A 23,357-nucleotide genomic window follows, 5' to 3' on the forward strand; every position below is an offset into this window, starting at 1 on the left:
GTTTAAGAAAAAAAAAAACACTACATTAATAATGTACACTAAAAAAATCATCAAAATAAGTTGAGCATTTGTTAACTTTTTTAAGAGTTATACAAGGTTCAACTTATTTGTTAAAGTCAAAGTTGAAATGACTTAAACAACTAAGTTGATTGTACTTAAAAATTTCAGGCAGCAACTTTTTCAACCAGATAACTAATGAACATTCTATTAACCTTACTGGAAAACATTTGTTCGTAAGTTTGAGAAAACCTTGCCAGAAAATTTGCAAAGGTTCTGAGAACGTTTCCTGTTAGCTGGGATTTGCTTTCAATTCCTAAATTTCTTTCTGCCCACAAATTATCTAATTTATTTTCAAGCACTTTTATTTTACAATTGAACTATGGATTGCAAGTTTAAAGAAGCACATACACTGATTTAAAAAAAAAAATTCCCAGATAGCACAGGTACGTCTCTAAAATGATGTCTGCTTAAGAGCGCTTAATCTGGAAAACATCTTATAAAAAGCAGTTTACGTGCATTCTAAATCATAAACATCTTCTAAATGTCTATTCAACATCTGACACACTTAGAGACATATTGGAGATGAGCAAACGCTCTAAAACATACATCTTGCAGATGTAAATGCACTTATTAATTAACTGTACATTATCTTACAACCATATATAGTGAATTACAGGTTACAAGTTTAATACTATACCGCATTATATGTAATTTTACAGCAAAAGAGGGTGTTAAATTATGTGTATGATAAATACAATTCTCAGTGTGATCTGTAATAGCCCTGGCAAATGGAACAGTTCTGGCACTGCAACAAGAAAACCAGATTTGGATAAAAACAATGCTCTCATACCGCTCTGTGGCGACACCACCCTTATATTTACAAACAAGCAGCTAATTCCTATGATTATAGTTGTCCTGATTTAATCATTAGAAATCTGCACGCAGCTCTTATAATAAACATATAATAAACAGCATGATATACCTTTAAAGAAATTTGATCAACACTACCTCCTAGTGGTAAAAAGAATGGCTAATGTGAGCAGAGAATGCAAGGGAAGACAACCTGTCAATAAACTTGACTAAGTGCATTTTTTTTCGTATGAGATCATAAATCTCAGTGGACTAACATAACACTAATTTTGTTCAGAGATTCATGATTAATACTGAGGTTAGCAGAGCAAGCCCTCCCACCCATAAACAACACAGACCTCATGGTGTGTGGTCTGGCCAACAGTTATCGCACCACACAGGCGAAATTGTGTTTTATGGTGTTGCTTTGACATTTGTGATGGAACTTGATCTAGTTGCAGAACTGTTTAAATGAAACCATACATTTTCAATTAAGAGATGTCAGCTAATTTGTTGAGAATTTTTTGACCAAAAGCAATACATTTTATGTGGGACTGATGGAGCGTGTGTGGTAAGAGTGACTCATTATTAAAATATTATAAAAACGCTTTTAGTTTAAACTGGAGGAATGTGTGACTGATGAAGAAGTGGCTGATGTAGATTACGCATTTTATTTATGAAGTTGTCATAAAAAGGATTCAGCTGACAAAAATGTTCTAAGATCTATCTGCTGGACACTGAGTGATTTAAATATTCTTTTTGTTGGTGAAAAATTATATGAATGGACTTAATGAATTCAGCAAGACTCCTGTTGTGGTTTTCTGTGTTTTCCGTGATCGAAGAAAAATTTTTTTTTTTTTGTGAACATGTGAACATTTAAAAGTTTAGTAACTCACCGTTACAAAGTTTTGCGGACGTTCCGTTTAGTTATTAAAACGTTATAATGTTCTCTGAAATGTCCATAATCAAACTTTCAAAATGTTTTTCTTGGTTATGTGAACTTTATTTTGTCGTTTTGCAAACACTATGGGGACATTGGCTTTAAATGTCCTCTGTTACATTAAAAAAACGTTCCGTAAACAATGTATAAATAATGTTTTTGTGCTACCATTTTGAGAGCATTATTAAAGATCAGATTCTTTTCATAACTTTTAGAGCGATAACGTAAAGTTCTGAGAATGTTCCCTATTAACTGGGAACGTGACTATGATCTCTACCACACCTCCTGTAAATGATTCAGCCAAAAATGCAGCCCATACAAAAGCCAAGCCATGCAATCCAGTCACCTGGTGCCAAAAATATCAAAAACATACAATACACAACAGAAGCTTCACACACAAAAGCATTTCCATGGGAGACAGAGTGAAATTATCTCACATTTTCCGAAATAGTAGGAGGAAAGGAGAAATAAAATAAACAAACCAACATGATTGCAGAAAGAACATTTCAGAGCCAAAAAAATTACGCAAGGAACGATGGAGGTTGATTAGACAGATGGCCAGAGAAATAAAAAGATGACAAATAAACATTCTGGTGTGTGTGTCTTTATCAGACACATGTGTGTGTCTGATAAAATGGGAGGAGAGGGATTTAAAAGTAATATACCTAGGCATGTCCGAATCAAGAAACTGTCTGGAAAAACACAAAACAACATTCTGTTAGTGGACTAGAGAAATGTCAGAATCAGAAGGTTGTGGAGAGGAGCTTGTGTGGAGGCCCAACAGCTTGTTTCTGGTGAGACCTCCGCACAACTCTCCTGTCACATCTTTGTCCTTGGTGAATGAATCCAGCTCCGATACATGGTTTTATGGGTAGATCTAGTGTGGATTATCTAGTTAGGACTTGTTGTTACATGGCAGAAGAGGAGGTCACAGCTGCTTGAAACGAGAGGTTTGTAATTATCTCTCTTTCATGCAGTTTTGCATCGGTGGATAAATCTGATAATATAAGATATCTAAATGATTATGACTTGGCTTTAAGCATTTCATGTTTGCAAAGTCTGGATGCTGATATATGATGCCCATTTAAGGTGATGTCATAGTAATGCATTGCAGATGAAAAAATGCTTTGTTTGGCAGCTAGCCTGTAACGTGACATGAGAAACGTAGCATTTTGTTTCCAATAACTATCATGATGAGAGAATGTTAATGATGGATTCTATTAGTAAAGTTTCATGAATAAGCTTCAAGTGTTTTTAACGTTCTTCACATGCAGATCACAACGACGTGATGGTGACCAGCAGAGATGCCAAGAGCTCAATCCACTGTGTGGTTCATGAGAGGGTACAGTAGCTGAATCTGAGCAATGGAGTGTGGACAGAGCGAATGGAATGAACAGATGAGAATGGACACAAATGCAGACCAGCATCAGATGGGAAGACTTGCACAACCAGCAAGGAGGTGAACTAGAGAACCCTTTTTCAATTCCCTGCATGCCAGAAAATAGTGAATTCATATCTTCAGATTGAATTGTGACCTCCTTTATAGTGGCTACTAAAACCACATTTTGTCTCGTGTGCAGTGGGAGGGGAATTATTAGTTATGAGTTTTATTAAACAGAAAAAGAGCAGTTGCAGGAATTAGTCTGTCAGTCAAGCGATGCGCATCCTGACTCGCTGTTGTTATGTCATGCAGAAAGGTCTCTGCAATAATTAAACACAATCCAACAAAAAAGAGGTGTGTTGAGAGGTTGTGTTAATATATTTTAAGCATTTATCTAAGTTTATTCCACCTGTATAAACAAATACATAATAAATAAATAAATAAAAATGACTAACTTCCAAGGGGTCTCAGAATGACTTGAATGAAAAACAATTCCTCTAAAACCAATTTTTCCTTAAAAAACGATTGTTTTCATTTAAATCACAAAATGATTTGTTGTTTGTTGATTAATTATATTGACTGTTAATGAAAAAAGCGTGAAAAGAAGCAGTTTTGTCAGGAAGAAATATCTTCAAATATTTCCTGTAGTTTTTGAAAATAGTTTTGGACACAATTTTAACCTTTAGAGTAAAAAAAAAAACTGTGTTAATTACATTCCGTATGTAATATGTAAAATTAAAACAATTTACAACTTTCACTATTGTTCAAAAAGTTTGGGGTCAGTTGCCAGTAAGATTTTTTTTTTAAATAAATAATTTGCATTAAATTGATCGTAACAATGAAGACATTTATAATGTTACAAAAGGAATTCAAACAAATGTTGTTCTTTTGAACTTTCTATTTATCAAAGAATCCTGAAAAACAAATATCAAGCAACACAACTGTTTTCACCAAATCAGCATATTATTATGATTTCTGAAAGATCATGTGACATTGAATACTAGAGTAACAGCTTCTGAAAATTTTGCTTTGCCATCACAGAAATAAATTACATTTTAAAATGTATTAAAATAGAAAACGGTTTTAATTGTAATAATATTTGTTGTACAATTGTAATATTTGTAGTACAATATTAATGTATTTTGAATAAATAAATGCAGCCTCGGTAAGTTTAAGAGACTTCTTTAAAAAACATTTTTAAAAATCCTACTGACCCCAAACTATTGAACTGTAGTGTACTTTTTAAGGTTCAAACCTTAATTGGAGGATCAGACTTCCCCAAGCCAAGCACACTTTGCACCCTGTCGATAATACTAAATCCTCAATATGGCAGTTCTAGGATGTGTCAGTTGGCAGTGCCCACAACCGTGCAGCGAGTTATGGTATGTTTGTGCAAAGGAACATAAAGTGTAAATATATCTGGTCTTTATCTAAGGCTGGCACTGTTGGGTTGCCGTTTGATTCTGAAGCACTCCCTTGTGTCAAGCCTTTAAGAGCTGTTTGGAAGGTTTGGTTCACTGACTCATTTCTCTTTGGCAAAAACTCATTGCTTTAAAGTTGTGCAGAGAACTGTTTGTCTCACAGGTTTGGCTTCAGCTCTCAGATCATATGCCAAGGCTGAGTAGAGAGTCGTATTAAGTGCAGCAATCACTAAAATGGAGACCTGGTTTTAAAAAGAGTTGAGTGGGAAACAGCCAACGTGGACAAACTCTGCTACTGAGTGTTCAAGCAGAAAAAAGGCTTCATGACAGAAGAATAAACCTCCCATTTACTGTAACCTCTTGTGGAAGTGTTATTATTTATAAAATGACAAGCATACTTTTCAAGATGTCTTATGTTTAGTGTTAAAGACATGAAAAACATGAGAATGTCCATTTAATCTGTAAACTTCTAAACTGGTGTTCTTGACATATTTATTATGGATGGGAAGGTACCTGTCATCTTGTGTGGGTCGAATGTATCCTGCAGACAGTATGTTGAGAGAGAGAATATTGGGGTCGATGATCGTCTCATCTGCTTCAGGTGTGTTCCGGATGCGCCCTGTCAAACGCAAAAATACATCCCTTTTGCTGAATATCACAGTATCGCTCTTATTTACTCATATCCATTGAGCATAAGTTCGAATTTGAGGCCAAACTCACCTACAACCAGCTCTCGCACTTCCTTCCACTCGATATCTCTTCCTGACTCATGTACTATGGTGACTGTAACTCTCCTTTGGATGCCCTGTTATGTAAATGTTGTGTTGTTGTATGTCATAATGTACTTTAATGTTAAACATAGAATGGACTATGGTTTCTGTGTTACACAATTTTAAAAAAGAAGATTTTCCAGTACCTGATGTAACATGAATGTGCCATGGCAGGGCATGCCTACCCGGTGGTCCACTACGGCTGGGATATAGCTGAAGGGACAGATACATGTCAAATACAATAACCAGCAGTCAAGCTTTCCTGGATGTAGAAGCACAGTGTAGGATTTACTGTACAAAGCCAATATATTTATTATTTAGAAATGATTATTTACTTAATAATATGTAATATATTTTAATCTATATAATATATATATACTGTAGAAAATATGTCTTCAAATATTTATTATATAATAATTATTTGATATGAATTATATATTATGTTTTTTAAGCATGTCCAGTTTGTTTTAATATTGATAAATAATTGATCTTAGACATCATTGTTGTTATATAATTTACCATTAAACAAATTTATTAGATTAGATTTTGATGAAGAAAAGTCATTTTATTGTCATTTTGTCACGTGTGAGTACATCAAAAATGTTTCTCTAACAGGTCCTGGTGCACATTTTATGTACAGTAAAACTAATTTCAGTTTAAGACCACAGTGCACACATGACATTGTACAACATAATACAGCACACACGTTTGTTCAAGCGCAAAAGAGAACTCGATTCTGGTGCGCTGTGTGTGCGCACGATACTGGCATGCGTCTATCTGTGCATACGAATTGTGTGTGTGTGTGTCACAGAGACAGGACATTCACAGACAGCACTTTCTCTTTTGTCTTGTCGCACTTTAATGGTTTAAAAGCATTTGCATGAATAAGAGCGTGATCATATATTGTAAGATAGTCAAAGGATGACAGAAAAAACTAATGCTGCGTTCATTGTGTTAAATATTTTTTTAACGCGTTAAACTGAAAAACATAATCGCACGCGTTAACACGATAATTTTGACATCACTAATATAAATGTATAAATATATGTGTGTATATACAGAATATACATACACAAACACACACAGACATATCTGTAATATAATATGTACACACACATATCATGTAAACACAAACTTTTATGTTATATCCGATTAATAGCAATTAATCGATTTGACAGCAATAAATTAATGCATCCTTGCTGAATAAAAGTATTAATTTCTTTAAAAAAAAAAAAAAAAAAATATATATATATATATACTGACCCCAAACTGTACATACAGTATATGTAAAGTGTGTAAAATGCCCTTTGGTAAGAGTTGTAAAGTGTCTAAAATGATTCCTGTTGGTACTGAGAGCAATTATATGAATGAGAACAGGTATGATTTCCTTTATATCATGATCTAAAAATCAATTAAAACATTTTATACATATACACTGGATATCATTCATTTTATAGGCCACATTGAAGACAATAATCGATTTTAACAATCTATTCTGCTCAGACTGAATCAGTTAAAGGCCAATTTAAAGGGAATAGGTCAATGTTTAGACAAGACACTTACTCTCCATTGGCCTCTAGTTCACAGATTTCAAAGAGGACCATCAGGTCGTATTTACAGTGGCACGGTCCTGCTGTGGGTCGTGTGAGAGCTGTCAGTTTGGTGGCAGGTACTATGCAGAAAATAGAGAAAGAAAGAACAACAAAGAGAGTCAAACCAATATTGAGTTATATCATAGACCAAAGGATATAATAATTCAATTGCAGATGAGAGGGATACTAGAGTTTCACAGGAGAGAGGAAGATATGGATCACAGTATAAAAGGAGGAATAGAGAATATAGTTAGAGAGGACCAGGAGCGGGAGATCAGGGGTCCGATGTAAAGGCACACTGCTGTTAAGATGAATAAAGTCAAGTGAATAACAGTGATCCCTGAACATCTGCACATGCCAAGCAGAATTAATAAAGGAATAGTTCACCTCAAAATGAAAATTCTCTCATTATTTTTTCACCCTCACATCGTTCCAACCCTGTATGACCTTTTTTCCTTCTGTGGAACACAAAAGGAGATTTTTTCTTTATTCTGTCCACTTTTTTCAATGTAATGAAAGTTAATGAGTACTGGGATCAAGCACCAAAATGACAGCAACAAAAAAAGCATCATAAAGGTCTCATAAAAGTGATTCACACAAGTCTTCTGAAATCATACGATAGCAGCATATTGAGTCAGTGAGTGGAACTAGAGAATTGGATCTGTTTGATTAATTCAGATTTTGTGAACTAGATCAACTGATTTTTTGAAAAGATATGAAATACACTGAAAGGAAGCAGACTTCTCTACTTCTCTCATGTGCTTAATTGGAGAATATATCATGTGGCTTCAGAAGACAATTATGCTGCTTTTTGTAGTTGTTATGCGTTTACTCATTTTCTTACATTATATATAAAAAACATTTGCTCAAAAATTCACCTTTTGTGTTCAACAGAAAAAAGCTAGGTTTATAATGAAATACGACTGAATGACAGGATTTTAATTAGAACGTGAACTATTCCTTAAACTTATATTTAACTGTCATATACTTTTTTTCTGTTTACATTTTTCTCTTTCTGTAGACAAACCAATGAATATGACATAAATGGACAAGAAAAATAACAACTAAATACCTAATAATAATAATAATGACCCAAAATGAATATCCTGCAAATGTTTAGAAACCACTGCATCATCAAGCTCAGTTTCAAGTGACAGAACAACCAGTTTTACTCATGCAGTTACACAGTCTTATTCCGGTACTATTCATCAATTTATTTCTGGTGAATGATGTCATAGAGAAAGACCAGAATTGTCCATCTGCTTGATAAGGTTTGTACGGAGAGGCTGAGGGAGAGAAAAAGACATACACCCACACACAGTATTAACAGGCCGAAACACAGTCCCTGGAACAAAACGTCCTTCAGTCTGTCAATGCAGGGATTTTGTGTGACTCCCGTATGATTGGTGGAAATGAGTGGACACTGCCTAAATATCACACATTTTTAAGTATAGCATGTTTAGGAAATAACAATAATTATATTATATTTAGTGCGGAGCAATGATTAATCACGATTAATCGCATCCAAAATAACTTGGGTACCAAGTCGGTACTGAAATTTGATTGACGCCTGCTTTCAAACGCTCCCGTGTGTATCTGTGTAAGCGCTCGCTGAAGAGTCTCATTGATGTATATTTACAACATGCTTTTGAAGCGCTGATCATTGTAGTCAATCACAGACATATTTGATGAGCACGTGAGTACAATGGCCATTCTGAAGTGTTTACGATTCAGCTCAACAGCGCTTAAATTTTCAGTATCGACTTGGTACCGAAGTCGGTACTTTTGACAACACTATATTATAGTATATAATCAGCGCATTAGACTGAGTAGATGTTCAGTTTCAGGGACATTCTTTGGCCTTAAGCACTCAGAACCATTACAGACCCGGCTTCTGCGCTTTTATTACTGAACAGATAGACAAGGGCGGAGCCGGCAGTCTGGCTTGCTCCTCCCCCTCAAGGAGGTAGGAAACAGCCACGCCTGCTGCATTGAGGGCGTGGCTTGACAACGAGTCCACCAGAGCCCCATTGAAGACCTCTGGCAACAGGAAGCGAATCAGGTCCATGTTCTTCTCTCGATCAGGAGGGGTGTCGTTATCTGCGGCTACACCCACCACCAACAACATAAAGACTGTGACATGGGCACATGGACCCAAAACATAAAAAAGCAACATAAAACAGGCAACGCTAAAGACGGAGAATATGTTCTAAACAGCTTCAGCCTCAACGTGATTTGGCAGGAAACATTAACCAATCGCAACTGCTTTATTTTTTACAAAACATGCAGTGGCCTATGGGGTGAAGGGGGGGGCTACAATGTTAATGGTCATAAAAAATAGTCATTGCTCTCACCTGGTTTGGAAAGAGGCATGACTCTCGGGAACTGCCGTCTACATGGGCGCAACGGACTGAAAAAGAGATCTGGCTGTCATTTCAGTATAACTTTGATGGATGAATTCGGACATTTGTAGCATGTATTAATCTGATTTGGAAATAATAAATATTGCCAGGATCTACCTAATGAGATCCTTGCAGAGCGCAGGGAAAGGCTGCTTCTGGTAATGTCCAAAGACTTCAAACACAATCGGCTGAGTCTTTATGTACTCTATAAAGGACTTAGTCACTTCCACGGCAATCTGGAAAATCGAAGAAATGAGTGTTTTACCCTCATCTTAATAAAAACAGTGTGACGTGGTGCTCTGAGTTATAGAGCAAAGCTTACATTCTGCACATGATAGAAGCCAAGTGGTGGACCACGTCCAGTGTTCTTCAACGGCTCTGTGGAAAACGCTTCATCGTGCCTGTGAATAAAACTACAAACGAGGAGTTTAATGAAAGTACATTAGATTTAAACCAATGACAAATGTCCACTAGTGGAAACAGACTTCAGAACAGGACAGAGGCACTCACTTGAACTGGCAGAATATGTCTGCGTACTCTGCGGATATGCTTGATGCCTGCAGCACAGTAACTCTGAATGTGAAGACTTCTCCAATCCTCAAGTGATCCAGAGCACCGTCCAGTATGCCATCAAAACCTGTTTTTACAGGGCTGTCCAACTCTTCTGGGTTAACTGAAGAGCACATGAAAGAAAATGTCAATTTAAAATAATATGAAAACTATATGGGAAGCTGACATAAAGATTCAGACTTTCAGACACACAAACTCATAGGTCATGTTTCCACTTACAAGTATTACCATTCAAACATTTGGGGTCAGCTTCTTTCTTTTTTCCCATCCCTAATTAATACTTTTATTCAGCAAGTATGCATTGAATTTATCAAATGTGGCAGTAAAGACATTAATAATGTTACAAAAGATCTGTTTAAAACAAATGCTGTTCTTTCAAATAATGGTTTCCACAAAAATACTAAGCAGCACAAATGTTTTCACCTGTGATAAGAAATATTTCTTGAGCATATTAAATATATTAAAAAAGAAAACAGTTCTTTTAAATTGTAATACTATTTTACAATTACTGCTTTAAAGGTGCAGTGTGTGATTTTTAGCAGCTTCTAGTGGTGAGGTTACGAATCGCAAACAACAAAAGTTACGGTGGCCGACAGGAAAATATGTAAACGTCTGAGACAGCAGAGAAGCCAGTTCAGCAATGAGGTTTTTATACAAAGATAAATTAAGAAATTATGTTTACTTAATTATTCAGTAAAACTACATGTTATTGCGAATATTATTGTTACTTGTTCATCATTGTGTCAGTGTTTAATTCGCTGAACTAAGCTTGCTTCCTTGCACGAAGAGCAACATAGTAACGAAACGCGTTTGTCCGTTTAGGGATACTGTAGAAACATGTCGGCGCATTTCAATGTAAGAGGACCCGCGGTGTATGAAGATAGAAACTGCTCATTCTAAGGTAATACAAATATAACGGTTCATTAAGTAAGGTCTTTATACACGACTGAAAACTTCTTTTTCAAGGTAGTGACGAAACGCATTCTGTAGCGCTGTGTGTTCGCTGTCAGCTACGGTAGAAACAAGACGACACAATATGTCAACCTCCATAGAAGGGGGTGCCCGCGGTTATGGAGATATAAATGTCTCATTCTAAAGTAATAAGAACATAACGGTTCATTATGCAAGGTCTTTATACACCACTGAAAACATAGTTATGGCTCTTATATTGCATTTCTGTCAATAGATCCTCAGAAATATTACACATTGCACCTTTAACTGTATTTTTGACCAAATAAATGCAGCCTTGGGGAGCATTAAAAACTCAAATACATTAAAAACATCGAACCAATCCCAAACCTTTGAAACATAGAGTACATTTTTTTCTATACATTTAATAGTATATTTTGAGTATGATGTGATCAAAATTTTCTTTGAAGATGCCCTGTATGTTCTATATTTCTTACCTGCACAGGTATTATTGTTGACTTCGTCTGCTGAGAGTCCCATCTCTGCATTCTGGCCCTCACCCTCCACAATTCGTAGCTCTTCCTGAGAAACGCCAGCACAGGAAAGACCAGAAGTACAGGACTCTGACTGGAACTGCTCAACAGGAAAGAGAAACACTTCAAGTAAGTTGCCATATGAATATCAATGTTGACCAGATTAGCAAAGCAGGTCACCAAGTATATGTCATGGTTCTCACGCTTTTGAGCAATTAATTACTGTGATTTTCCAGGGTATTACTATAAATCTTCCAGCTTTTTGTATAAATGTAAGTTTGTAAAATGTAAATTTTAAAAAAATATATTAAATAAAATTATTAAGCACCCACTCACAAGGAGTATTTCCAGCCATTACAAATGTTTTAATGTCAATACCTTCTCAAACTGTTGGTCCTCAAAAGAAATCTTGGCAGTGCCTGACTGTCGGACACCAGAGCCATAGTCTGGTGCCTCTTCATCAGCTGGAGGAAAAACCAGAACACCTTCACATCACTTCCTCAAGAAGTCACACACAGCTTGCCCTTTATATATACAATCCCTCAGGTCTAAATACACCCTCTAACCCCCAAAACCTTTTACTGTTTCCTTAAACTAAGGATTCACAATACGTATCGGTATGTATCAGTCATCTAGCAATATTAGAAAACTTTTTAATTTATTGTGTATTAAATTGTGCATGCTCCTTTTCTATATTTTAACGTTTAGTTTACCTTTGCCATCATCTAACTCACTATAACTTAATATTTAAAAACACTATTGTGGCGAACAGGACGGCCGAGGAACGTGAGAGAACGGCGCGAGGCCGGTGGTGCGATTGCTAATGAGCAATACCTGTGAAGCACACCGGTCTCGCATCTCTCACGGATGAGCGGAAGCATAAAGGAGGAGCGACGACGTTGATGATCGAGAGAGGAACAGGCCTGTATTTTAGTTGAGTTTTGTTTTTTGTATTTGTGTTTTATTTTAGCCAGCAGTCGTCCGCGAGGGGCTGCTGGCCGTTATGTTTATTTTAGGTAAGCTAGCAGTCGTCCGCGAGGGGCTGCTGGCGGTATTTTAGTTTGGTTTGTTTTATTTTAATAAAGTTTATTTGAAAGTTTGCCGGTTCCCACCTTCTTCTTCCCTGAACATTGCTACACTGGTGCCGAAACCCGGGAAGAGAGAGGAAGAGCCCTGTGTTTTATTTTAGCCAGCAGTCGTCCGCGAGGGGCTGCTCGCAGTTCTTTATGTTTATTTTCGGTAGCCAGCAGTCGCAGTGCCATCGAGCATGGTGCGCGAGTCGCCGCCGCTCGCCGTGGGCCGGAGCCTTTTGCCGTCCACCAATGAAGGGGAGGAGCAGGGAGCGGGGGACTCGCGGCCATGGACGCTCGAGGCGGTGCGCTGGAGTGAGTTGCCGGTGGGACGGTCGAGCTCGCTGCCGGCCGCCTGGGTATTGGAGGGGCGGCTGCCATCCGGGAGGGAGAGGAGGAGTCGCCGCCGCTCGCCGTGGGCCGGAGCCTTTTGCCGTCCACCAATGAAGGGGAGGAGCAGGGAGCGGGGGACTCCTACCGTCTGCCCAAGGCACCCGAGGAGCCGTCGCCGTCCACCGGGCGGCGGAGGAGCGTCGAGCCGTCCACCGAGGGGGCTACCCAGCGTCACTGCCAGGCACCGCGGAGAAGATCGCCCAGCTGGTGGAGGTCCAGATGGCAGCGCGTTGTGGGAACGGGACCAAATTATTTTTTTTTTTCTCTCTCCCCTCTCTCGATCTGTCGCTCCTCATGCTTCCGTCTCCGTTTCCCTCGGCTTGTCGGTCCTTACCCCCCAGGGATCGCCGCCGCCAGGGAGGAGTAGGCACAGGCTCGTGGGTACCCCCCGGCCTGTGAGGGGCGATGGGGGTATGTGGCGAACAGGACGGCCGAGGAACGTGAGAGAACGGCGCTAGGCCGGTGGTGCGATCGCTAATGAGCAACACCTGTGAAGCACATCGGTCTCGCATCTCTCACGGAGGAGCGGAAGCATAAAGGAGGAGCGACGACGTTGATGATCGAGAGAGGAACAGGCCTGTATTTTAGTTGAGTTTTGTTTTTTGTTTTTGTGTTTTATTTTAGCCAGCAGTCGTCCGCGAGGGGCTGCTGGCCGTTATGTTTATTTTAGGTAAGCCAGCAGTCGTCCGCGAGGGGCTGCTGGCGGTATTTTAGTTTGGTTTGTTTTATTTTAATAAAGTTTATTTGAATGTTCGCCGGTTCCCGCCTCCTTCTTCCCTGAACATTGCTACAACTATTAATTTAAATTTAATCTTTAACAAATCTCATAAAGTACAGCTATTTTCATTTTGTATGTTGTGATGCATAATATATACAGGTGCTGGTCATATAATTAGAATATCATCAAAAAGTTGATTTATTTCAGTAATTCCATTCAAAAAGTGAAATTTGGATATTATATTCATTCATTACACAGAGACTGATATATTTCAAGTGTTCATTCCTTTTAATTTTGATGATTATAACTGACAACTAATGAAAACCCCAAAATCAGTATCTCAGAAAATTTGAATATTGTGAAAAGGTTCAATATTGGAGACACCTGGTGCCACACTCTAATTAGCTAATTAACTCAAAACACCTGCAAAGGCCTTTAAATGGTCTCTCAGTCTAGTTCTGTAGGCTACACAATCATGGGGAAGACTGCTGACTTGACAGCTGTCCAAAAGACGACCATTGACATCTTGCACAAGGAGGGCAATACACAAAAGGTCATTGCTAAAGAGGCTGGCTGTTCACAGAGCTCTGTGTCCAAGCACATTAATAGAGAGGCGAAGGGAAGGAAAAGATGTGGTAGAAAAAGTGTACAAGCAATAGGGATAGACGCACCCTGGAGAGGATTGTGAAACAAAACCCATTCAAAAATGTGAGGGAAATTTACAAAGAGTGGACAGCAGCTGGAGTCAGTGCAAGAAATGGGTTTCAGCTGTCGCATTCCTTGTGTCAAGCCAGTCTTGAACAAGACACAGCATCAGAAGCGTCTCGCCTGGGCTAAAGACAAAAAGGACTGGACTGCTGCTGAGTGGTCCGAAGTTATGTTCTCTGATGAAAGTAAATTTTCATCATCAAGGTCCCAGAGTCTGGAGGAAAAGAGGAGAGGCACAGAATCCACGTCGCTTGAACTCCAGTGTAAAGTTTCCACAGTCAGTGATGGTTTAGGGTGCCATGTCATGCTGGTGTTGGTCCACTGTGTTCTCTGAGGTCCAAGGTCAACGCAGCCATCTACCAGGAAGTTTTAGAGCACTTCATGCTTCCTGCTGCTGACCAACTTTATGGAGATGCATATTTATTTTTCCAACAGGACATGGCACCTGCACACAGTGCCAAAGCTACCAGTAAGGACCATTTTAAGGTCCAGTTTAAGGACCATGGTATCCCTGTTCTTAATTGGCCAGCAAACTCGCCAGACCTTAACCCTATAGAAAATCTATGGGGTGTTGTGAAGAGGAAGATGCGATACGCCAGACCCAACAATGCAGAAGAGCTGAAGGCCACTATCAGAGCAACCTGGACTCTCATAACACCTGAGCAGTGCCAGTTCGGACTGATCGACTCCATGCCACGCCGCATTGCTGCAATAATTCAGGCAAAAGGAGCCCAAACTAAGTATTGAGTGATGTACATGCTCATACTTTTCATGTTCATACTTTTCAGTTGGCCAACATTTTCTAAAAATCCTTTTTTTGTATTGGTCTTAAGTAATATTCAAATTTTTGGAGATACTGAATTTGGGATTTTCATTAGTTGCCAGTTTTAATCATCACAATTAAATGAAATAAACATTTGAAATCTATCAGTCTGTGTGTAATGAATGAATATCAAATTTCACTTTTTGAATGGAATTACTGAAATAAACCAACTTTTTGATGATATTCTAATTATATGACCAGCACCTGGTCATAATTATATATATATATATATATATATATATATATATATATATATATATATATATATATATATATATATATAACAATGTAGAATCTTAATATCGGCTATTTATTTGTTATCAACTATAACCCGATAATATACATATAATATATGTCTTATTTGAAATACTTATATATGTCTTAAATAATATAATATATGTCTTAAATACTTAATTACTATCTTACATCTTAAATAGTATATGTCGTCTCGGTATGAGACAGAATTTAATATCGGTGAATCCATATTATTACCATCCATAAATATCTTTATCGGTGAATCCATATTATTACCATCCATAAATATCTTTATCTAGACAAAGAAATTATATATGGAAATATGTGCCACTCTACTCACCAGTAGGTTCTGCAAGACACTTACAGTCCTAATCTTACCTGATATTGCTTGTACAGCTACTCTGAGGAAACCTTTGACCTCTCCCTTCTCATTGACAATGGCAACCCGATGAACCAGGGGCACAGGATAGAGCAGATTACTCAAATACACAAAAGCCCTAAAGGAGAGAGGGAAGGAGAAAATAAGAAAATCTCCAAGGTATCAACTGTACAGCAAACAGGACAAACAAAACATTGATCAACATATACACAAAAGCAGGCACTGCTGTGGCCCTGGACAGGATTATTCCTTACAGGATACATGATATAAAACAGGAAGGTGTAGAGTATTTTTATCTGTTTATATATATGTGTAAATTTCGGGCGAGTTTAAGGAGCATGGGACTGAAGTGAAGATAAAACCCTAAAAAAATCTGATATCCCAAATATGGGGATTATTTTTTCATTTAAAACTATAAATAAAATTGAAAAATGTAACACACTCTACCGTTCAAAAAGTTTGTAGTCAGAGAGATTTAAAAAATAGTAATACTTTTATTAATAATACTACTTTTATTCAGCAGGAAAGCTTTAAAATTGCAAAGCGAATGTTACAACAGATGTATATTTCAAATAAAGGCTGTTTCTTTAAATTTTCTATTTATCAAATATAAAATTTGATATCCACAAAAGCATTAAGAAGCAGAACGGTTTTCAACATTGATTATAAGAAATATTTCTTGAGCAGCAAATCAGCATTTTAGATAATTTCTGAAGGATCATGAAGACTTGAGTAATGTTGCTGAAAATTATGATCAAATAAATGCAGCCTTGGTGAGCATAAGAGAATTCTTTCAAAAACATTAAACTATCTTACCAACCCCAAACATTTGAATGGTAGTGATGATAGAAATAGAAATGAAAAATAAATACTTAAGATTCCACACTATTTCTACTGTAGGTCACTAATCAAACAAGTACTGTACATATGAGAATCACACAAGATGTTTTGGAACAAAACATTCCGAAAATGCATTATTGCAGTATAATTGCTGTTATACTGATATTATTATCATTATCATAATAGTTGTAATTAAAAATGTAAAACATTTTTACTTAAACACAAACTGTCCTTTTATATAGTCTATGCATGAGTAAATATATTACATGGAGTGACTCAATATATTTTTGTGCAAATGATTGTGGGGTATTTGGATAAGCAATATATCCATGATCAGAACAAGAAATACGACTGTTTATATGTTCCAAAGCCTTGAGATTGACATTCCATATACAGTAGTTGATTGTCATAATAATTAACAGTTTTCCATCCATCTGATATCAAGGACTACATCACCCATCTTCCATGGGTAGACACTGAAAGATAAAGGTAGTGCTGAACAAAAAAAAGGGGTTTTGGTGAGTTACAAAAAAAGCATGACAAAAAAAGGTGGAAGCGGCGACATAAAATGTGACAGTACTGGACACTGCGAGCGTGAACAGACAATACCATTAGCAAATACCAAAAAATAAATAAAGATAAAGACAACAAAAAAAGCGGCCATACTGTAACAGATGTGCAGTGCATTGCACAAGCGCAACTTAAAAGAGTGAGCCGTTTCATCAAAGGTTTCCATGTAAAAAATCTCACAAAAAAAGGTCGAAATACGGCATATGATCTCACATGCCCAGAAGAGAGACAGCTGTGCTAGAAACCAGCTCTTTCATCTTGAGATATGTGAACACTCTGCGTAACCAAACTGCTCTATTACGGGAACCAATTAGTAAGTCATTATATTAATAGCTTTTTTCTCATTCATCAGACATTCATGCCATGTTACAAAAAATCTGGTCTTGTTTGTTTCTGCGGAACACAAAACAAACAGCTAATATGACTGTTTGGAGATAGCACTTCAAAGCTGACGGAGCCCTTTGAAGAAGTGATGCGGTGCATGTAAAGCTGGGACACAGACCTTGACGGGGACACGAGGGCCAAAGCTGTGCTGGGTGGAGCTGCTGACAGCCAGCCAATTTTCAATTATCAATTATCACAATCATTAAGTCCAAATCAAACCCAGAAGCTCAAGGTGTGTGTCTGCAGCGATCAGATGAAAGTCAAATATGATAATGGGAGAAGACAGGGTAAAGTCCAGACATGCTGACTAAAGTCCAGGAATACTTCCCACAGGGTTGACAAATCAGAAGAAATCTATTTAATATCTTATATAGCAGTGAGATGGATATCAAGTGGAGACTTGACTAAGTCTCCTGCTTTTTCTCTTGATCAAGTGACCCTTGTAATCCCATGTCTCCTCAAGTGTCATTAGCTATGTTTCCATCCATCTGAGTTTTTGGATATCGCAAATGCTGGATGGAAAAGCCAAGATGCGAATAAATTCTAAAAATGCACATAAAAAATGTATGCACTCAACTGGGGTGGATAATTTTTTTGTCCAATAAGAAGAATATACTATGGAAACACATTTACCAAATAAATCCCTTGATGTGCGACAAAAAAACTTTCATGATCTTTCCTCAACAGAGGATGCGATTGGAAAACTGGACTAAAACTTCTGTAAAATTGCAGCAATTGTAGTGTCATTTTCCCAGAAACTAACAATTTTTTTCTCTTGAACACATGATACAAAAAAAAGTCTTTATTCGCTAAAGTTTTATGTGATATTCCAATTTTGTGCATAACATTTTTTATCTTTGAATGGAAACATAGCTACTGACAAGTAAGAGTGGCCAAGATAAGGAAAAGGAAAAATCTTTAAACATTTAAAAAAAAAAAAAAAATCTGGTTAAAAACATGCTTTCAGTTATTAGGAATGTAATTATGTTGTTTTCATACGTTTTTAAAAAAAAATGTCATGTGGTGTAATCATCAAATAAAAAGTAATAAACGATTCACTAATATATTTTTGAGGTAAAAATTATTTTTGGACAAACATCATGAATTATAAATTATTATTTACCTCGTCATAAATAAGTCCAATTATCTTATATTTTAGGAGACTGTTTGACTTTAACACACAGTCATGAGGGTCTGCAGGAGCCTTTCTATTATATCATTTCCTGTTTTATTTCTGTATCGTACCACATGACTTTAATTTGTTGGAAAAGGTTGAACAGATTCACTGTTTAAAAAAACAATTTATTTATTGTACTAAACAAATAATATATACATTGTACTAAACTTTGCACATTATTACTATTAGATTTTCTTTTCAAATATTTTATCCTTAACTAGGATATCAGAGCATTTGTACCACCCTGATATTTATCACGTCATTGACCCAAACACCAATATCAGCAATCAACAGTCAGAGATCTTAATAGAAAATAGAAAATAAAACTCAACCATTCCCCCAAGTCAATTTATTTCATAGCTAAATACTAGCACTGTAGGTCAACAACAGTCTTATTTGTGTCTACATTTATATTTCTCATTTCAAAGCCCACTAAAAAGAGTGTACACAGACTCCCAGCCATTATACTGTACATGAAATGTATTTTAAACTACTGTGTATGACACCAACAGAAACTGAAAATAAACTCAAAATATCACTGTGTCTATAAACAATCATCCTATTTATATATGTCTGGCCTTTTTCAGGTATTTGTTTGTCTATAAATGTGAGTGTAGTCATATGTAAACAAAAATCTCTCATATACTGTGTGTGTGTGTGTGTGTGTGCGTGCGTGCGTGGGTGCGTGTGTGTGTGTGTGTGTTTGTGTGTGGGTGTGTGTGTGTGTGTTGTGCACATATAATGTTTAAAAGTCAGTCTCAGTGTGAAAGAGCTAGTTTCCTTTCCCAGCATTTTCCTGAAACCTCACCAACCTTCCCAATACACTGAACAATGGCGAGCGATCATAAAACGGGTCCTCAGTCTTGCTGGAGCTTCTGCAGAGCTCTCCCTCATCATCATCATCATCATCATCATCATCCTCCCCCTCCTCCTCCTCTAAATCCGAGTATGGGTCATCCAACAAGAAATCATCGTCCAAGTCATCCAAATCTGTCCCCACCTTCTTGTCCGGCCATGACTGGACCAGCTCAGTGAGTTCAGAGGTTGATGTGGGCTCAGAGGGGGTGGGGGAGGAGTTAGAGTCGCTTGCTTGCTCACTAAGGCATGTGGAGAAAAGGGGGTTTCTGGTGTAGCCAAAGACACGGGAGCCCAGTTAGTGAGAGGGGCCATCTGTCTATTTAATTGTTTCTGCTCGCAAGTGGGTAAGTAAAGACTTTTAAGAAGCCAACTTTACTTAGTTGCAGGGTAATGGACATAGATATAAAAAACCTAAAACATGTGAACAGCAGCCTCTGTAACAGGATTCTGTTAAGAATGTCCAATATTACACTACCTTTCAAAAGTTTGGGGTCAGCAAATTGATCAGAAGTGATAGTAAAGACACTGATAATGTTACAAAAGATTTCTATTTCAAATACTGAAGATTAGAGTAATGATGCTGAAAAATTTTGTGAGAATATTTCACAATATTACTCTTTTTAATTATCACCTTGGTAAGACGTATTTCAAAAACATTAACAAAAAATCATACAGACCCCAAACATTTCAATGGTAATGTACGTTTTATAGACATGGTTCACTCAACAACAAAAAAAAGTGTATTCTGTCATAACACAGTCATCATCATGTAGTTCTAAACCTGTTCTCTTTTTTTTGAAACACCAAAAGTTTTACTTTTGAAAAATACCTTTTTGTAAATATCAGCCAACATTTTTGTAAAATATCATGTTCAATATAATGAAAGTGAAACGAGATGGGGGAATGGCAAGCACTACAATGACAAAAGGCACTGAAGGAGGTGGATTGGAATCCACCGCTGCTTCAATGTACGTATATGTAATGAGTGATTATAATCAAGGTATTAATCGATATGTTTCCTTCTAAATATCAAATGAGTTGAATGACTTCTCTGGAGATTTTACTTTGTTATAGAAGTTACCAGTGTGATAACTGAAATGTTCTATTCATGTATTCTTTAATGTCTGTATTTGATATCTGAATGCAGTAACAGTGCTTGCTCATTTAGCCAAGCTTCCAGAAATGAAATATGGACTTGTTTTGTGTTTGATAAAGGTCTTCAACGTGTTAATACATATAGGGGTCATTGAAGTCAATAGTTTAAGGGACCATTTCTTTGTTAAAGCCTTACTTTCCAGTTAGACTAAAGTTTAGCTATCCTTGAGAGAAAGAACGCATTATCTTGATGTTTTGAGAGGACTCTCCTGTTTATAGTTAGAGCCTGGCCAAATCCAACCTTGGAAAAGCTGTGTGTCGGTGTGTGTTAGTCTTTTTGGTTACAGGTTAAGGAACCAGTGGCATTATTTGAGATTGACTGAGTTGTTGTTCTGGGCATGCTGGCACCCAGCAACCCAAATCTGCGACCTGGAAGGTCATGACGTGCCTAACTTCAGCTGCATAATCGATGGAGATATGCTTCAGTCTATCTATGTGTGGAAAATTACTGTGTTTATCTATTTCTTAGCCAATGAGAATCATTCATCCTGTAAGCAATGACATAGCTTAGACCTTGGAAATGGTATAACTGCTGTGATCTTTGTAACTGTAACCGGGGCGGCCTACGAACTCCTGTATGAGTCTTGAAGCTGACTTCTGCTGATGGAACTGCAAACTATCTTCGGTAAATCTTTTCTTTAATTTATTATAATTTTGCCTCCGGGTCTTCATTCATCATATCTGGTTCTAGGTCTTTAACTGTAAATCCCCTTACAGCACCATAAAAGTAAAAGCAGTCCATTCACTATTCCAAGTCTTCTGAAGTCATACGGTACAGTAGCAAAAACCTCAACCAATACAGTTGTTACTTGTTAAAGCTACCTGTACATTTTTAAAAATCTCTCCTTTCATAATCCACAGAAGAAAGAAGGCAAGGTGGGTTTAGAACAACATGAGAGTGAGTAAATGATGACGTAATTTTGATTTCAGTGTGATCTTTTAAGATATAGTAAAGGCAAGATTAAGAGTAAGTCATACAGCTCAGAAGTAGACGGGACAAAGGGAAGCTTGTGACCTAAATTAGAAGTGCATGGAAAATCGATTTCATGCTCTTCTGAATAAAGCAGCATCAAAAATCTTGCACTCTTGAAAAGTGTGTAGGCAATAATTCCTCAGAGGAATAAGCAATATTACATATATCCTGTAGAGATCAGCTCTTAACCACAGTTTTTATTACATTTTCTCTTTCCAGCAGTTGTTTTGCACTGCCATATACTCTACTATTACAAGAACAAAAACATAATCAGAATTGCTGATTCTGTTCTGCATAACAGAAATGAATTGAATTTCAATGGGCCATTCAAACACTAGTGTAGTTTTATGAGAATAATGTTGATAATGTGGCCTTTATCTGATGTGGCATTCTGTAGTGAACACCAGCGGTCAGGTCTGTCTAGCCATGCTCTGAAGTAACCTTAAAACTCACCTTCCAACCAGACGGAACCAGGGAAACCGGTCGTAGAAGGGATCGCCTCCAGTCAGCACACTGTCACAGTCTTCAAGAGCATTGCTGGGCACCTCAGCAGCACGATCATACATCTCCCTCATCAGATCCAACCTCTGCCTGCAGGGGGCGACATTATACATCATTTAGAATTAAATCCTGGATACACTGTGAAACCCAAGGTGACTCAGCTGGGTTTCTCTTCACCTACGGGCGTTTTTATGTTTCAGAACTTGTCTTTTATTGCAAGTAACAGATTTTGTTTTTGTTGTCCTGAAACAACATGCCTTCATTTATTTTAGCTTCTTTTCAAACACTTTGTATGTATAAATTGTATTGTTTTACCCTTATCCTAGACTATTAATCCTAAAATATGAGACTCCATGATTAAAATACTAAATTATTATAATTGTAAAACTATTAAAATGTAAACAAAACATGAAATAACCAAACCATTTCAGTCATTATTGTTGAATATATTTCATAAGAATGTATAATTACTGTCCCTCAGTTGTTGCATAATTTACACTCTTAGCCAAGGTCGGTTTACTTGGCGCCATGACCAAGTATTGCGATGTTTGGCTTTAGCATTGGAAGGCAAGCGTAGTATGACCAATAAGTTGCCGCCTGTTCTAGCAAAACATTACACGCAGAAGACAATATTCCTCCGCCCAGTCGAGCAACCACCAAGAAAAGGTGCTAACACCAATTCTCGCCCAGGAAAACTGGAAGCTGCTAGGGACTGAAAGATGCTGGCTGATCTTGATCAACAGCTTATTTTTCCACCTTAGATTGCCACCACTAACCTACGACCAAATATTGTTTTGTGGTCTGGATCAGCACGCATTGTTCAACTGATAGAGTTAACAGTGCCATGGGAGGCTGCTGTAGATGAGGCATATGAGAGGAAGAAACTGCGGTATGCTCAGCTGGCCACTGAAGCAGAACAGCGAGGATGGAGAGTCCAGGTTTATCCAGTGGAAGTGGGTTGTCGAGGTTTTGTGGCACACTCTACAACCCGGTTCCTCAGAGACGTCGGATTCAGTGGCCAAGAGTTGCGTCGCACAGTAAAGAACTTATCTGAAGCAGCAGAAAGGAGCAGCAACTGGCTGTGGTTGAGACGGACAGATTCTAGCTGGCTGTGTACAGGCCCCAATGCTATGGTTGCGTAAAATTCTTGAAAACTTGAAGAGTCTGTTGGTTTATTTGTATATAG

At 37.5% G+C, this 23,357-nt stretch overlaps 1 protein-coding gene across 16 annotated transcripts in view; it reads right to left on the reverse strand.

Moving 5' to 3' along the window:
- Positions 1-23,357, reverse strand: part of kif1aa (kinesin family member 1Aa) — a 71,877-nt gene that overhangs the window by 10,945 nt on the left and 37,575 nt on the right. For 4 of the 16 annotated variants that reach the window (XM_077198903.1, XM_077198902.1, XM_077198900.1 and 1 more), the window contains exons 25-36: positions 22,124-22,261; positions 15,713-15,831; positions 11,746-11,831; positions 11,332-11,467; positions 9,866-10,028; positions 9,678-9,768; positions 9,473-9,591; positions 9,308-9,363; positions 6,925-7,033; positions 5,508-5,574; positions 5,312-5,396; positions 5,105-5,210 (exon numbers count right to left, since the gene is read on the reverse strand). In XM_077198903.1, the coding sequence (XP_077055018.1) occupies positions 5,105-5,210; positions 5,312-5,396; positions 5,508-5,574; positions 6,925-7,033; positions 9,308-9,363; positions 9,473-9,591; positions 9,678-9,768; positions 9,866-10,028; positions 11,332-11,467; positions 11,746-11,831; positions 15,713-15,831; positions 22,124-22,261 (1,275 nt within the window). Of the gene's footprint in view, positions 1-2,454; positions 2,482-5,104; positions 5,211-5,311; positions 5,397-5,507; positions 5,575-6,924; positions 7,034-8,840; positions 9,060-9,307; positions 9,364-9,472; positions 9,592-9,677; positions 9,769-9,865; positions 10,029-11,331; positions 11,468-11,745; positions 11,853-15,712; positions 15,832-19,496; positions 19,809-22,123; positions 22,262-23,357 lie in introns of all 16 variants that reach the window. The other 12 variants (XM_077198894.1, XM_077198890.1, XM_077198904.1 and 9 more) reach the window with 7 other exon arrangements.

The sequence above is a fragment of the Siphateles boraxobius genome, unplaced genomic scaffold, assembly GCF_051911475.1.
Source record: "Siphateles boraxobius isolate OS27281-9 unplaced genomic scaffold, OSU_SipBor_1 41, whole genome shotgun sequence".
NCBI classification, from domain to species: Eukaryota; Metazoa; Chordata; class Actinopteri; order Cypriniformes; family Leuciscidae; genus Siphateles; species Siphateles boraxobius.